This window comes from Tupaia chinensis, unplaced genomic scaffold, assembly GCF_000334495.1.
Source record: "Tupaia chinensis unplaced genomic scaffold, TupChi_1.0 Scaffold000283_1, whole genome shotgun sequence".
NCBI classification, from domain to species: domain Eukaryota; kingdom Metazoa; phylum Chordata; class Mammalia; order Scandentia; family Tupaiidae; genus Tupaia; species Tupaia belangeri.
Genome location: NW_006159766.1, coordinates 785064 through 802861, shown reverse-complemented (window position 1 = coordinate 802861; position 17798 = coordinate 785064). Strand labels below are relative to the sequence as shown.

The window sequence follows — 17798 nt, the reverse complement described above, 5'->3', positions numbered from 1 at the left end:
GCAATCTCTCCTCCTCCATTCTCCTCTCGGGATCTTGGGCACGCACGCACATGCGCCCGGCGTGAGTTTAAGCCACCGGATCCGGGACGCGAACCGCGGTCGACTACGTGGGAGTCCAGCGACATAGCCATTACGCTAACTGCTGGTTCCCCCCAGTGACTCTCTTGTTTTAACCTATTTTTCCCTTTTTACCACCTCCCCCCACAGATAGCACAGTACGCGTCTCTCTCCCTCTCCTGCTCCCTATCTCATTCATTCATTCGTTCAATAAATATTTAGCAAGCCATTTAGCAGACCACTGCCTACCCTCTTGGCCTCGCCCACCAGCACCCCCTTAGTCTAGATTCTACGGAGTACAGAACTGGCATTAGAATGAAATCATGGGACCAGCAGTTGGTGTAATGGCTATGTCGCTGGACTCCCATGTCATCGACCGCGGTTTGAGTCCCGGTGGCTTAAACTCACACCGGGCATGTGTGCGTGCATGCCCAAGATCCCAAGAGGAGAACGGAGGAGAAGGGATTGTGGCGTAGCCTTCCCACCAGGGAGTGATTTCTTGCTTTCTGTCTCTCTGTCTTTCTGGAGAGCGCACGCACCCTATAGCAAAAAACTCTCAAAAAAAAGAATGAAATCATGCACCAACTTGCATAAAAGAAAGCTGAACCCATTCAAAGATTACCACTGTAGAAGTGTGTGTATAAAGGCTCAAGGCAATTCCTCCCAGAGATCAGAAAACCTACCCCTCATAGCTCCTGTTCGTAACGAAGGGCATAACTGAAAGATGAAGATGACAAGGCTTGCTCTTCACTATAAATCATGTTTACTCATCATTTTCAACAAGAGTCTCAATCCAGAACCAATGTAACCTATGTACATACAATACTCATACATTAAAGTGTTTGGTTCACGATAACAGTGCTGAGAGTATATTCTACAGCCGAAAACCAAATATTAGAATGAGTCTAGATTTGTATGGGTGAAACAATCTAAAAAACTTTCACCGTAACTCTAAAAGGGCCCGAGATGCGTCATCTGGTGAAACTGGCCTCTGAAAACGCTCCTATGGACAGTGCTGCCACGGGCTGACGTGCCAGGTGTCAGCAGTGACTCCGGTGGATGGCCTGCACTGTCGCTACAGCACGGAGACGAGCTGTGAGCACGCGCTGCTCAGACTCTGGGGAGTGACACTGAAGGGGGTCCTCCTGCTGGAATGCACTTACCCAGATTAACCCTGGGAACCACAAACTGTGCCACGACACGTACTGCCTCTGCCTAGCGGGGTTCCGACCTCCTGGGAAAAGCAATTGGACAAATGATAACGAGGGAATGAGAAAGGAAAAGCAAACAAATCCTAACATCTGGAAGGAGGGGAGGTCTACTCAAAACTGTGTGCTGACAATTTTTTTTATTCCTAATAGGAGTGTGCGAGCACACACGCCAAAGTGAGGTGATGGAGGAGGCACTGCGTGAGGGTCGGATCCCATCACGACTCCCTCCCCGTAGTCTTCCAGCCCCTCAGCTCTTGGCTACACGTGTGCTGGCGGGCCTCAGGCTGACCCGGTGGGGATGTGAACCAGAGCCACCACGTGGAACGCTTCTCGTGAGCAACACAGTCCCAGTGTACCAGGAGTGGTCCTGATGATTTCTTTTTCTTTTTGAGAGAGAGGGGGAGGGAATAGCAACCCCCACTGGAGAGGCCTAGTCATGCTACAATCCCTTCTTAGTGCAAAAGAAGCATTCAAAATCAAACAAAAGGGTCAACCAGTGGTGTGGTGATTAAGGCGGCAGGACCCCATTTCTCCGCCGTGTCAGACTTGGGGGCATGTACATACAGGTGCCTGATACGTTTTTCAAGCCACCAGGAACAGGAGTCAACCTGTGTGGTTGGCCATGTAGGATCTGGCTCCCTTAACCACTAGACCAGGGATCCCCCACTCCCAGGCCACAAACCAGTGCCACTCTGCCAGGCCACGAAGAGCTGGCGGGGTGGAGGTGGCAGCAAGGGGTGGCAGGCCAGTGAACGAGGCTGTCTGTGTTTGCAGTCACTTCCCATCGCTCACACTGCCACCTGGACTCCATTCCCACGGGAACGCGCACCCTATGGTGTGTCTATGTCACTGCATATTGCAATGTGATCGTGGTGGAAAAGGGGTACACAGTAGTTGTGGTGTGGGGGTAATCCTGAGTCCACCCCCAGGCCATCTCCGTCAGTGGATGGACTGTCATCCACAAAGCTGGTCTCTGGTGCAGGGACAGTACACGGTGGGGCCAGCTCAACAATGCCTAGACTCTCTCCCACATGTTCTCCAGACTGGTAGAGTATGATGCCCCGGGCTGCTCAGTACAGGGGTGGACAAACGACTTAGTGCAACAGACGCATTCAAAATCAAACAATAGGGTCAACCAGCGGTGTGGTGATTAAAGCGGCAGGACCCCATACGGCTGACAAGGAGGTTCAAGTCCCACTGAGACCCAGTAGCTTGAAAAACACACTAGGCGGGTGTACATGAGACCCCAAAGTCCTGAGAGGAGCATGGAGGAGAAGGGATTGTGACGTGGCTATCCCCCCGGGCAGTGATTTATCTCTGTCTCTCTCCGCTGAGAACGGCACCTCCTAGCAAAAAAATAAACAAAATCAAACAGTAATAACAAAGACTACATACATCCAAGCTCCAACACCAGCACCACGCGGGAAATCAGAGAGAACAGATGTATCCAAGACGCAATATTCTGTTCCTGTTTGTCACCAAAGACTAGAAATCTCATACCTACTTCTAAAACAGTTTTCTTCATAGGTGGAAAACCCTAAATTAAGGATTTTAGGGGGGAGGAATTTCCCATAGGCAAAGTCTCATTTTAGCTACATCTAATGTAATAGTTTCTCTAAATCTTAATTCACCAGAAGTTTCAACCAAGTAGAGCTAATTTATGCATTCTCTCTAACTCATGGTATGAATTATCAATTTCTAATCTAACACTTTGAAAGGTCTATAACATCATCCATTACAAGTAATGCACAGTTTATAAGTGAAAGAGTAATCTGAAATCTTTAAAGATTAAATTTTACTATGCTTTATAAAAAGAATTATATTGTATTTAAAAGCAGAAGAAGTCTCGAGGCAGAAGCTGGGATAAGACCGAGATAACTGCCTTGCTGGTTCTGCATCGGCCGCCGCCCGTGTGAGCAGAGCAGAGGACTCAGAGACGGCGGCAGGTGCGGGCACGAGAGCACTGCGCAAGGGGAGCTGCAGGGCCAGTGCTTCTGTTACAGCCCGCACCGGGCCTGAATCTGAGCTCCAGTCTCCCGAGGGCTTCTCGGGGGACAGGGAAGAAAGGAAGTCAAGGAGCCGGCAGGTGGCATGGTGGTTAAGGCTCTGGACTCCCACACAGCCAACTGCAGTTTGAGTCCCAGACCAGATGGATTGAAACTCACTAAGGGCACATGTGTGTGTGCCCAGAATCCCAGGAGGAGAATGGGAGAGGAGGAACTGCAGCCTGGTCATCTCCCACAGGGGCTGATTTCTCACTTTCCCTCTCACTATCTCTCTAGCAAGTGCACATACCCTATGGCAAAAGCCTTTAACAACAGAAAGAAGAGAAGAGAAGAGAAGAGAAGAGAAGAGAAGAGAAGAGAAGAGAAGAGAAGAGAAGAGAAGAGAAGAGAAGAGAAGAGGTCAAATGAACAACCAAACATCTGCAATGACAAACAAGAACAAGAACAAAAAAAGTATTACAATTCCATCTTTTATGCAACAGTGACACCTGCTGGCCAGTCAAGTTATGACAACGCATTAAGCTACCACCTTGACTTTTTACTTTTAATGTCTATTATGCAATCTGCATTAAATAAAAATAACACAAGAGTTTAAATAACAAATAGGTATAAAAGGAAGGTGTATTACCGTGAAGAACCTTAGAAAACTCCGATTATGATCAGTTTCACATATGGAAGCTTCACTAGTCTATAAAGCAGTGCACTCCAATGCTAAGCCATACCTTTAACACTGAGTTTTCTCTATGAAACTCACTTCACACTAGTAAAACTTCTTATCCACAAGATCAAATTTGCAAAGAAGAAAAAGAACTTTATAGTAATACTAAAAGCTTCTACTAAAATTTAAACACGAAACTAAAGTTAGACATAATTTCCTGTTTATTGCTCAGGAAAATAAAGGGAGAATGAACCAAAATTTTAGCATACGTCTATCTAACAGATTTTGAGTACAATTTATTCAAAGCCGTCAAAAGATGATTTTAAAATATTGCTTCCATTCATGGAGGAAGAAAGCACACAGCTAAGTTTTGCTGTTTTTTCAGGGTAGAGGGGAGGGAGTGAGAAACTGCCTCCCAGGGGGATGGTAACACCACAGTCCCTGCTCCTCTCGGGATTTGGGGCATGCAAGCACTTACCGTGCATGATTGTTAACCCACTGGGCCTGGGACTTGAATTGTGGAGTCACTCTGTGAGATCCAGAGCTGAAACAACCGTGCCACCTGCTGGTCCCATAGCAAAGTTTTACAAGAATTAAAGGATGTTACGTATGTAAGAGATTCTCATGCTGTGTGCACTGTTAGTAAGAGCAGGCACAGACAGGGCGGGCTCGCGGAGTGTTCCTGCCTCGGGAAGTGAAGCGGGGCGTCCTAGCTGAGGCCGTCACTGCTTCTGTGGAGGCTTGCTCACTGATAAAGTTCACAACCAACACAGGAGGCCTTCAAAACACTTCATTTTTCCCTTTTCTACCTCCCAACAGAAAGTGAAATGACACTTCCGGGTCTTCTCCAAAGACAGAACCTGTTAACAACCAATGAATGAACCACAGAGCAGCAAGTCGCTCGCCCTGACTGCTAAGCGAAGAACTTACGCAGACATGCTATGGTTTAATTCTCTGTAATACAACTTTATTCTGAAGTGAAAATTTGAAGAAGAAGGAAAAAAGTTTTCAGTGTTACTCAAGACAAAAAGGTTCTTTTTTTAGAGAGATTTTTGCTACAGGGCACATGTGCTTGCCAGAGAAACAGGAAGCAAGAAATCACTCCCGAGGGAGGATGGCCACGCCGCAATCCCTTCTCCTCCATTTTCCTCTCAGGATTGTGGGCACGCACGCAAATACACCAGTATGAGTTGTAGGCCACCAGGTCTGGGACCCAAGCTACATGGAGTCCAGCAATATAACTATCATGCCATCTGCTGGTCCCCAAATAAAGATTCTGAACTAAAGACTCACAATGGGTTTAAGGTACAAGGCATCCCTGAGGAACAAAGCTGGAGGAACTACCTCCCAGGCATCAGGGTTGGAGTTGGCATTTCTCCAATCTAAATTCCTGTAGTAAGAGAGTAAGACACAGTTTCAAAGACAGACAAAAAAAAAACAAACAAACAAACAAAAAAAAAACAATAAATAGGCCCAAACATGGGGTGGGGGTGTGTCTTTAAAAAGTTCATGGAAAATACATATTATATAAACTGGATGGGACCAGCAGTTGGCATAATGGCTATGTCTCTGGACTCCCATGTAGCCAACTGCAGTTCAAGTCCCAGACCCAGTGGCTTAAACTCACACCGGGCACATGTGCGTGCATGCCCAAGATCCCAAGAGGAGAATGGAGAAGGGATTGCAGTGTGGCCATCCCCCCAAGGGGTAATTTCTGGCTTTCTGTCTCTCTGTCTCTGTCTTTCTGGTGAGCACATGAGCCCTATAGCAAAAATGTCTCAAAATAATTAATAAATAAATAAATAATAACCAAAAAAAATCTGGATTCCCATGTAGTTGACCACGGTTCAAGTCCTGGACCTGGGAGCTTAAAATTCACACCACATATGTGTGCACATGTGCCCAAAGTCCCAAGAGAAGAATGATGGAGAAGGGACTACAGTGTGGCCATACCCCAGGGGGTGGTTTCTCATGGTCTCTCTGTCTCTCTCTGCCTCTCTGGCAAACACACACTCCCTACTGCAAAAATCTCTTTGAAAAGAATGATGAGGGGCCAACAGATGGTGTAATAGTTATGTTGCTGGATTCCCATGGCTGACTGCAGCTCAAGTCCCAGACTTGAAACACACTGGGTGCATGTGCGTGTGTCCCCAAGATCCCAGGAGGAGAATGGAGCAGAAGGGATTGTGAAGTGACTATCCCCCCCAGGGGCTAATTTCTCACCTTCCCTCTCACTGTCTCTCTTTTTCTGGCAAACACACACACACCCTAAGGGGGAGGGGGGGGAACTCTAACAAAAATGTTTAAATAGGGACCAGCAGATGATGTAACAATTGCGTTGCTGGACTCTCACATGACATGACTGACCACAGCTTAAGTCCCGAGCCCAATGGCTTGAAATTCACACTGAATGCATGTGTGTACATGTCCAAGATCCCTGGAAGACACTGTGGCGTGGCCATCTCCCCGGGGGGGGGAGAGGATTTCTCATTTCCTCTCTCACTGTGTTTGTCTCTCTCTCTCTCCATCGAATGTACATGCTCTAAGGCAAAAACTGCTAAAAATAAAAAATAATTAATTAAAAAATAAAGACTATGCACAGGTTTGTTTGTTTTTTTTCCATGAAAGTAAAACTTCTACTAACTTACGACATTTCTGAATAAGATCTAGTGTGAAGGATGTGATAATTAATGTGATAATAATTAATTTGAAAAGAGCCTCTATAAGAATAATGTGAGTTCTGCTCAAGTTGAAGCAAGAGAATAATGTCAAATTTATGGTGAAGCTCGAGTAGAATGGTGAAATCACTAATGCTTTACAAAGGGTTTATAAAGACAAGGCCCTAAAGAAAGCAGCAACTTACAAATAAATACGTTGTTTTAAGAAGAAACTAGATGACGTTAACAATGATGCCTGGAGCAGCAGACCATCCCTATGGAGTTGAGAAGAAAAAAATCAATCTGCCCACATTGGAGAGGTCTCACAATTAACAGCAGACACAGCGCTGGCTCTGTGGCCTAGTAGTTTAAAAAGCTGGATTCCACACGGTCAAAGACACGGATCCAGTCCTAGCCCCAGCGACTTGAAAAACACCTTGGGCATGTATGTGCGCACCGGCGTGTCCCAAATCCCCACAGGATGGAGAAGTAAAGGAGAAGAGATTGTAGTGTGACCATGCTCCACTGGGGGTGCTTTCTCCCCTTCCCTCTCTGTCTCTCTCTAGAGAGTATGGGGGCATATACAAACGGCAGGAATGACATTCAACCTACATAACTGTGACTAAGACATTAAAATCGAGCAAACTTTCTGCTTGATGGATGCCAAAACTATTGTACCCAGACCAGATGAAGACAAAAGCAGAGCTTTCAATGGAAATTTTAAACCAGTGGGATCAAGATCCTTGCGTAGTTCTTCAAGGAACTGTAACAGGAGCCGACACGTGACTTTACGGGTACCATCCTGAGCAAAAGCACAATCAAGCAATGGCTACCGGCGGGTGGGAGCAATCCAGTCAGAGCAGGGAGGGCCAGCGGAGAGCAACAGGCACGGCAATGGCTCTTCGCAGTGCCCAGGGCATCCTGCTTGTTGACTTTCTGGAGGGCCAAAGGATGACAGCATCTGCTTAGAATGAGAATGTTTTGAGAAATCTGAAGCTTTAGCAGAAAAATGCCTGGAAATCTTCATTAAGAATACTTCTGGCTGGGACCAGCAGATGGTGTAATGGCTACATCGCTGGACTCCCATGTAGTCAACCACGGTTCAAGTCCCGGACCCGGCAGCTTAAAATCACACCGGGCGTGTGTGCGTGCATGCCCAAGATCCTGAGAGGAGAATGGAGGAGAAGGGATTGCAGTGTGGCCATCCCCCCTGGGGGGTGATTTCTCGCTTTCTGTCTCTATCTTTCTGGAGAGCGCATGCACTCTACAGCAAAAACCTCTCCAAAAAAAAAATACTTCTGGCTTTGTGCTTACGGCTCTGGACTCCCACATGGTTGACTGTGGTTTGAATCCCAAACCCAGCGGCCTGAAACTCACACTAGGTACATGTGTACGCATGCCCAAAATCTCAAGAGGAGAATGGAGGAGACAGGACTGGGTCACTTTTCACTCCCCCCTATCCCGCCCCCTCTGGCAAATAGCAAAAATCTCTCTCAGAAAAAAAAAAAAAGAAAAAAGTCCTTCTTGGGGCCAGGAGATGGCATGGTGGTAAAGGCACTGGATTTCCACAGGGTCGATCACAGTTCTACAGGACCCAGTGGCTTGAGAATCATGCCTGGAGCGTGTGTGTACACGCCCAAACCCCAGAGAGAATGGAGGAGAAGGGATTGTTCCATGGCCATCACCCTGGGGAGTTATTTCTCATTTTTCCTCTCTCTCCCTGCCAAGTGCATATCACCTACGGATAAAAACCTAAGGGAAGGACCAGCAGCTGGCATAATGGCTATATCACTGGACTTCCACGTAGTCGGCGAGTCCCGGACTCAGCTCGGTGGCTTAAACTCACGCCAGGTGCTTGTGCGTGCGTGTCCAAGATCCTGAGAGGAGAATGGAGGAGAAGGGATTGTGGCGTGGCCATGCCCCCCCGAGGGGTGATTTTGCACTTTCTGTCTCTCTGCCTCTGTCTTTCTGGCGAGCGTACACACCCTATAGCAAAAACCTCAAAAAAAAAAAAAAAAAAAAAAACTAAGGAGGAAAAAAAAGTCCTTCATCAAGACAATCTCCTTCATGTTCATTCCTATCTTCAAACAAAGGTAGTTTTGTAAGAGTTTTGAATGTAAATCATTAGGCATACACCTTAGAGTCATTATTTGGTTCCTCATTTTTGTTTCCTCATCTTAAAAACAAACCTTTAGAGGACGCCCACCTTCAGTCAGTCATGTAGACAGTCTAACAGTGGCACCGACTCCTGGCCCTCGGTTCACTAGGGACAGACTGAATGGCTTGTATTGTCGCTATGAACGCATCTTGGACTTGATGGAGCTCGTGTTGAAAAATATCCTTTGATCCCGAACGAGCCCCCAAGGAAAAAAACAAAACAAAACAAAAATATCGTTTGTATCTTTAAATACGATTTTTTCATGAACTTTTTGATGACATACAAAGAATTCCTACAAATGAAGGAGCAAAAGGCACATATCCAGTAGGAAAATGGGTAAAAGACTTGAAAAAAGACAGTTCATAAAATAGCCAAGTGGTCAGTAAGAATATAAAAATATGTTCAATAACACAAGTCACCAGAGAAATGTGGGTTAAAACTATCATGAAGGTCAGTCTCTCAGTCTGGTGATTAAGGGCAGCCAGATTCCACATGGCTCACAGTGGTTCAAATCCCAGCCCCAGCTGCTTGAAAAATGCACCAAGCACACGTGTGCATGACCAAAATCAGGACAGGGTGGAGAGATGAAGGAGAAGGGAGTGCAGCATGACCACACCCCACTGTGAGATGCCCCCTCCAGGTACTTAAAAAGAAAAAACTCTAACAGGGTACCATCATGCCTCCATCAGAATGGCTAAACTTGAAACGTACGATAATACCGAGAGCTAGAAAGGACACAGAACAACTGAAACTCTTGCTCGCTGCTGGTGGGATTGCCGTGGAACATTTATATGCTAGTGCCCTGGCCGGTTCGCTCTTGAGTACGGACCCAGGAGAAACAGGTGAGCGTGTACACGGACTTCCACGAGAAGTTACAGCAGCTTGGCCCAACAGCCACGGGCTGGAAACAGCCTCGATACCCACCAATCAAAGAACAGACGCACCAACCGTAGTATGTGAATAATGGAAAAGTACACTACAATGACAAAGAATGAAATACTGCCATCGGCAGCGATACAGATAAACCTCTCAGACATAATGTTGACGGAAACCCAGTCAAAAAACAATACATACAGTCCAGGCGTGCTGAGGCAGGCAGTGGGTTCCCACTAACAATACCAGAGCCATGCGGAAAGGCTGGGCTTCGGACCCTGGGTTACCCTGGTCATGCTAGGCGTGCCCATGGACATGCCAATGACCCTGGCTGCACGAATGGCTGGGGGGACTGCTGGAACAAGACCCTGTCAGGAGTCACTGTGTGGCATCTGTGTGTATCTATCTCAAGAAACAAAGAAGGAAATAAACTTGGGGGAAAAAGGGTTCATACTATAGGATCCCACTGATAGGCAATTCAGGAACAGTGAAAAGCAATCTGTAACAGAGCTGGATTAATGGTGGTTACCCTGGGAGGGAGGAAGTCCTAGGACAGGCCATGACGGAGCCTTCTAAGGTCTTGATTTGAGTGGTGGTTCCACTGATCCGTACACTGAACATTTGTGCTTTTTACTCTGTATGAGTTATATACCTGACCTCAGTAAAAAAGAGCAACAGTGAGAAAAGTGGGCTGGAGGTGGCGGGTGACTTTCCTAACACCGAATGCAACATTCTCTATGTATTACATTTTTCTTGCAAAACATCCTTGGTTTTTTTTTTTGAGAGGTTTTTGCCATAGGGCGCGTGCGCTCGCCAGATAGACAGAGACAGAGAGACAGAAAGTGAGAAATCACCCCCCAGGGGGGATGGTCACACCGCAATCCCTTCTCCTCCATTCTCCTCTTGGGATCTTAGGCACACACGCACACGCGCCCGGTGTGAGTTTTAAACCACCAGGTCCGGGACGCGAACTGCGGTCGACTACGTGGGAGTCCAGCGACATAGCCATTACGCTAACTGCTGGTCCCAACATCCTTGGTTTTCATGAGATTGTCTTTTAGAATGCTGACTCCTTGAGGGCAGGTATATTATATTCCCACTGCTTGGTACAGAGCAGATACTCAATAGAAAGTTATAGAATACATTTGTTTGTTTGTTTGTTTTGGAGAGGTTTTTGCTATAGGGCGCATGCGCTCGCCAGACAGACAGAAAGACAGAAAGCGAGAAATCACCCCCCAGGGGAGATGGCCACGCCACAAATCCTCCAATCTCCTCTAGGGATCTTGGGAACACACGCACATGCACCCCAGCATGAGTTTAAGCCGCAGGGTCTAGGACTAGAACCACAGTTGACTACATGGGAGTCCAGCAACATAGCCATTATGCCAGCTGCTGGTCCCAACAGAATACATTAGTAAAAGGACATGTTGGGACAGCAAATGGCGTAACAGTTACGTTGCTGAACTCCCATGTAGTTCACTGCGGTATGAGTCCCAGACCCAGTGGCTTAAAACTCCTATCAGGCGCCATGTGTGTACATGCCCAAAAATCCTGAGAGCAAAATGGAAGAGAGAGGACTACAGCATGGTCATCCCCACCTGGGAGGTGATTTGTCGCTTTCTGTCTCTGTCCAGTGAGCACACGCCCTACAGCAAAAATCTTGACTTAAAAAAAAAGGACATGCTAACAAAAATAAGACAGAGATTACTAAAATCTTGGTATAGTAAGTATTTAAACTATTAAAAGTTTATAAAGTAATTGGTGGAGTCTAATGATGGTTACCTTGGTTTCCTCCTTAGAAAGACTAAAACCCGAAGTGAAAATTCCTGTGTGTGTTCAGATTTAAAAGTTACTCTCATTGGGACCAGCAGGTGGCACGGTGGTGAAGGGTGCAGGACTCCCACATGGCCGACCGAGGTTGATGTCCCCGGGCCTGGTGGCTTGCTTTCTCATTCTCTCTCTCTCTCTCTGTGTGTCTCTCAAATTAAATAATAATGTAACAATAAAGTTATATAAAAATAATTTAGATTTTTTTAAGTAAATTTAAAAACTAAAAATAAAAAGTCTCTTCCATCTGTGAGTCACTTTACATTGGGCAACAGGTATTCAGAAACCAAATCAAAGCACTATTATGACAGACCTCAAGTTTGAAGACATATTAGTTCCTTTCAAAAGAACACTGAGGGACCAGCAGATGGAGTAATGGCTACGTTGCTAGACTCCCCTGTAGTCGACCACGGTATGAGTCCCTCACGCCGGGCATGTGTGCGCACGTGCCCAAGATCCCAAGAGGAGACTCGAGGAGAGGAGACTGCGGCATGGCCATCCCCACTGGGGGGTGATTTCTCGCTTTCTGTCTCTCTGTCTTTCTGGACAGTGCGCATGCCCTATAACAAAAACCTCTAAAATAATTGAGGCAAAAATAAATGAAATGCGATAGAATTTTCTATCAACTAAACTCATCTATCTAAAACAGTAGTTGTCAACCAGAGATGAGTTTCTCCCCACCCCTGAAGACATTTACCAGGATTTTTGCTTGTCAAAACTAGAAGCACTCCTGGCACCCAGCAGGAGGCAGCCAGGGAGGCGTGGGCTAATCCTCCACAATGTACAGGCCGACTCCACCGGAGAAGGATCCCTCCCAAACTGTCCACAGTGCTGAGATGGGGAATCCTGCTCTAAAACATCACTGGTTAAACTAAAAGGGTTTTTTCTTAAACATACGAAGTGAAGAGTCCTATTGAACCCATAAAATATGTACATATCAACCACTCCTTTTTCAAGAATATGAAAGTGGTGTGGTGGTTAAGGTGGCCTGAGCCCATGTGGCCAACTCCGAGATATGAGTTCCAGACCAACGGCCTGAAACATGCCAGGTGACGTGTGTGTGTGTGTGTGTGTGTGTGCGGGGGGGGGGGGGGGCCAAAATTCTGAGAATAGAGGAAAAGGGACTGTAACGTGGCCATCCTCCCTGGGGTGTGTGTTCTCACTTTCCCGCTCACTCTCTATGTCTCTTTCTAGTAAGCTCACATGCCCTATTGCAAATTTTAAAAAAGTAAATATGAAAATTATGTTTTAAAGCTTCTATCAAATGTCATGAAAAGGAGTTTTTAATGCAAGTATCAAAATCTGCAGAAATAATAGCCATCATTATTTCTAGGACTTTCTTAGGCATACTACTTATCTATCTCGTTTAATATTAAATCCTCATCAAAGTAAGATTTTCATTATACAGATCAGAAAACAAAACTCAAGAAGATTAAACACATACCTGCTCAGGCGTACGCCACTAGAAACGACAGAGCTGAGATCAGAACCCATATTATCTCTAAACCCATGATGCTCCCATTAAAATGCATGACATCTGAATTTCAACTGGGAGGCTGACCAAAATGAAAAGCATCTCAAGTTTCATTTCCCACCGAATCAAATCTGCCACTTTATAAAGTGGATGAACAGCAAAACCAGTAGCAGCTACTTACGCACTAAATGGCATGTAGAAAGGAGATTAGACAGTGCCTGTTTTTAGAAGGATAATCTACAGTTAAATTTTTCTTATCACAAATTGAATTAAGAAGTTTTATAAAGTTAAATACCAGAATCACTGGGCATGCTCCCATTCCGGTCAGTTACTGAGAGTAATACTCAAGCCTAATCACTTACTGGTCTGGAGCTTAATCTTGACAAATGACCAACACAGCCTACTTATTCATCCTTGTGTAATAACGTTAGATTTCTGGCTGAAGCTCATCTAAGAAAATACGCCTATATTAAATTGTGTCTATTATTTTCATCTCAACATTAATGGCTTCTCATCATTCTTTTCATTAAGAAAACGAAACACGTACTTACCCTACTGAAGCCATGCTCATGAGGGTCATCCACTTCTCCATTACTAGTCACTGGAATTTCTGCTGCTGAATTTTTGGGAGATTCTTGAGCCATGGCAGACTCCTGAAAAAAGGAGGGGGAAAAAGCTGTAACTGTTACCAAATCATAAAAAGCAAATATTCAAAAGACCAAATTCATGTTTATTGCACTTACTTGCCACTATTCTAACACTTTTTTTCATAAATGTAACCTAACACTTTTATAATAAATATAATATTAACACAAAAAAAATGCATCTGGCTCTTTTTTTTTTAAAAAGAATTATTTCATTTTATTTGTTATTATTATTATTATTATTCTTTTCAAATTTGACCAGATAGAGACAGAGAGAGAGAGAGAGAGAGAGAGAGAAAATGAGAAAGCAAGCCACCAGGCCTGGGACTTGAACCATGGCCAGCCATGTGGGAATCCAGCACCCTAATCATCATGCCACCTGCTAGCCCTACATCTGGCTCTTAATTGCACTCAACTTATGTTTCTCAATTAAAAAAACAAGTTATTATAGATAAAAAGACCACAATTCCCCCTCTTAAATAGTGTTATGATAGAACATCATTTACTCTGGAAAAAATATTACAGAAAGCCCAAAGCTTAGTTGTTAGTCCAACTACAGCAGCTGTTTTTGTGTTCAGTCGAATGGGGACCAGACAAATGACAGTAGCAGAACAAAAGGCAGAATCATGCTGATGTTCCAGCAGCTTTACTCCGAACTGTCAAAACCGGAAGCAACCAAGATGCCTCTCACTGGTGGATAAATAAAGTGTAGTACACCCAGAGAGTGGGGCACTCCTCGGTGCTGAAAATTAATAAGCTAAGCAGTCATTAAAAAGTATGGAAGAAAACTGGGTCACCCTGTGGCACAGTGGTTAGGTCCTGTACAGAGGAAGACAGATCTCACATGGCTAACCAGGGTTTGAGTCCTCGTCCAATCAGCTTGAAAAATATCCTCACAGGATGGAGAACTGGAGGGAACGGACTGTGGCACAACCAATGTGGTGGGGGTGGCTCTTTCTCGACCCATTAGGTGGTGCTCTGGTTCTGACTTGCCCTCTCTCTCAACAGGCCCACTGAGGAGTATTCACTTGCTTGGTGTTCTCTCTCACGTGTCCCCTCTGGCATTTTTTAAAAAATTATACGTTGGGACCAGCAGTTAGCATAACGGCTATGTCACTGGACTCCCACGTAGTCGACCGTGGTTTGAGTCCCGGACCTGGTGGCTTAAACTCACGCTGGGCGCGTGTGCATGCGTGCCCAAGATCCCAAGAGGAGAATGGAGGAGAAGGGATTGCAGCGTGGCCATACCCCTGGGGGGTGATTTCTCGCTTTCTATCTCTCTGTCTCTCTCTGTCTGTCTGGTGAGCGCACGTACCCTATAGCAAAAACCTCTCCAAAAAAAAATCAAATGCTTACTGAAAATGAGAGAAGCTGACCTAAAAATCCACGAACTTAGTGTAGTAGTTAAGCACATGTGACCGGCCATGGTTCCAATCCCAGCCCCAGGGCTTAAAACTCACACTGGGGATGTGTGCATGGTTGCCCCAAAGCCTGACGGGATGGAGAAACGGAGGCGAAAGGGCTGCGGCATGACACAGTCGGTCTGGTGCTTCTCTCTCCAGCAGCAGGCTCGCATGCCCTCTGGTCCAAAATAAACACATACGTAAATAAATAAACGCACCAAGTGTGTGGGGAGGAAGCTAGCCTGGAAAAGCTACAGACTAGATGATTCAACCTACATGGTATCCTGAAAAGGCAACATTACGGGGTGATAGATCAGTGGCTGCCAGAGGCCAGGAGAGAGGGCGAGCCCGTATCACTGCACCCGCCAAATGTGCAACACGGAGAGAGCCTTAATGTAAAGAGTGGGGACAGTGACGTGTAAATGTGGGCTGGCTGCTTATGGCAAATGGGAGTCTGACCAGTTTGGGTTCGTGTTTACATACGGCGGAGGGAAGAGCACAGCCTCACTGCTCTGCATGTGGGTCTCCAGTTTTCCCAGCAGTGCTGTCAAGGGACTACCCTTCCTCCACACGGTCTCAGCATCTCGGGTTCTTCTAAGAGTCCCATTTTCCTGTCACTGCATCTTTACGCAACATCCAGATTACTTGAGGCTAATAAGAGGTCCTTCTGCTCCTTGCAAATGACAGACGTACAGACACTAATATCGGTCTCGAAGCCAATCGATAAGACTAAAATGTGGTTATCTAAATAATCATCACAAGTTGAAATTATAACATTATGCTCTTACTTTCTTCTTCTTAAAAAGAAGAAATTATAATATAAATTATAATTATAATACATAAAATTTAAAAAATTAAAAAAAAAAAGTTGGTATTTGCTATATGCCTAGACGGAGTAAATGGGATTAAAACAGAAATGGAAATCAGTTCTTTGCCCTCAGGAACTTAAAAGCAGACAGACAAATAAAAAATCATTACCATGCAGTGAGGTGAGCATGAGGGAAGCACTTGCCACTGGTGAGCACTAAGAGGAAAACATACCAAGTGACGCTGAAGTCGAAGCTTGGAGAAGGCAGGTAGGGACGGAGAGAAGAGGAGGTCCTCAGCAGGAGCAGTAGGAGCGTGGGGAAAGCCTGCGGTATGCTGGACACTGCGAGGAAAGCCACTAGGCTGCAATGGAGAATGCTCAGCCACTTACTGAGCTCTGTCATGTGCTGGGCACAGTTTCAGACATGTGAGATAGACTGGAGAGCGGAACATGTCCTCACAGACCTGACATTCCGGCTGAGCAAATACACACATCAGATAACCGCAGCTGCTCACGGGCATGTGTGCTGCGAACATGTGCAGATTTGCACTGTGCAGAGAGGGCGGTCAAGGGAGAAAATCTCCGAAGACGTATGGGGAGTCCATGAGACTTCGGTAACAGAAGGGCAGTGAACCATAAAGATATGACGGGTCTACAATAAGTCTATGGAAATACAGACTACAGAAAACAAAGCATGGATTCCAAAATGTTTTGTACCTAAATAAACGTGTACTTTAATTGTTTCTCCATGAACTTTCTGAAGTCCCATCACTCCGGAAGACATCATTCCAGGAGAGGGAACTGTAAGTACAAATACCAGAGGGGGATCTCATTCAGCTTTCTGAGCAGTCACAAGAAGGCCATGTGGCTTGAGAAAGAGAACAAAAAGGACAGAAAGAAATGTCAGAAGGCAGCCGGCGGCCAGCATGCGTGCCTCTAAAGACCGTCATACAAACTTGGGATTATGTTCTGAGTGAGACGAGAAGCCGCCTAAGAGTTCTGAATAGTGGAGTGAAACTATCTGACTTACATTTAAAAATGACCGCTCTTTAGGGCTGACCCTGCAGTGTAGTGATAAGGGAGCTGGATTCCACACGGCCAAATGCAGTTCAAGTCCCGGATCTGCTAGCTTGAAACCATGGTGGGCACACGTGTGTGTGTGCCCAGAATCCTGATGAAGAAATGGAGGAGAAGGAATTGTGCCAATGCGGGGTGCTTCTCTCTCTGTCATTAAAAACAAATTGTTCTTTTGCTGCTATGTTGAATCAAAACGATAACTGAGTAAAAGGCAAAAGCAAGAAAAATAATCAGAAAGAAATTTTAACGATCTAGGCAAGAGATGGTGGTGGCTTGGAGTAGGGTGGCAGTGGCTGAGCTTAAGGTCCAAATGGAATTCAGACAGATGTGAGACATGGCAGAGGGAAGGAGGAGGTCAAGGGTGATTCCTAAGGGTTCTGATCTGAACACGTGGGAAGAGGGAACTGCCATGAATGGACTTGGGAAAGATTCTAGAGGCCAAGGTGGAGGAAACAGCAAGAGTTTAATTTAGGAGGTACTTAGGTTTACGAGCCTATTATACATCCAAGTGATGAAGGCAAGCAGGCTATGGGATATATGAGCCTGTAGCCCAGAGAAAAGTCTGAAGCTGGGAATAAAAAGTTCAGAAGATATCTGCGTGGGGGCCAGCTGGTGGTTAACATGACTGGATCCCACATGGTCAGCTGCACAGTCTGAGTCTTGGACACAGCAGCTTTACGAAAAACATGCCAGGAGCATGTGTACATGCACTGAGAATCCCAAATGGAGAAATGGAGACAGGACTGAGGCGTGACCATCCCCCGTGGGGGTGCTTTCTCACTTTCCCTCTTTTTCTTTCTTTAGCAAGCACACATACCCTCTGGCAAAAAAAAATTTTAATTAAAATTTTGTAAGATTTATCATTTAAAAAAAAATTTTTTTTTTTTTTTGGAGAGGTTTTTCGCTATAGGGTGCGTGCACTCACCAGACAGACAGACAGAGAGA

The 17798-nt window shown here is 45.6% G+C and overlaps 1 protein-coding gene across 4 annotated transcripts in view; it reads right to left on the bottom strand.

The window, feature by feature from the left end:
• The window catches only part of ARFIP1 (ARF interacting protein 1), a 134186-nt gene that overhangs the window by 68862 nt on the left and 47526 nt on the right, over nucleotides 1–17798 (bottom strand). For all 4 annotated transcript variants that reach the window (XM_014588514.2, XM_027772568.1, XM_014588515.2 and 1 more), the window contains one exon: nucleotides 13473–13574. In XM_014588514.2, coding sequence (XP_014444000.2) covers nucleotides 13473–13565 — 93 coding nt within the window. In that variant the 5' untranslated portion in view covers nucleotides 13566–13574. Of the gene's footprint in view, nucleotides 1–13472; nucleotides 13575–17798 lie in introns of those variants that run through there.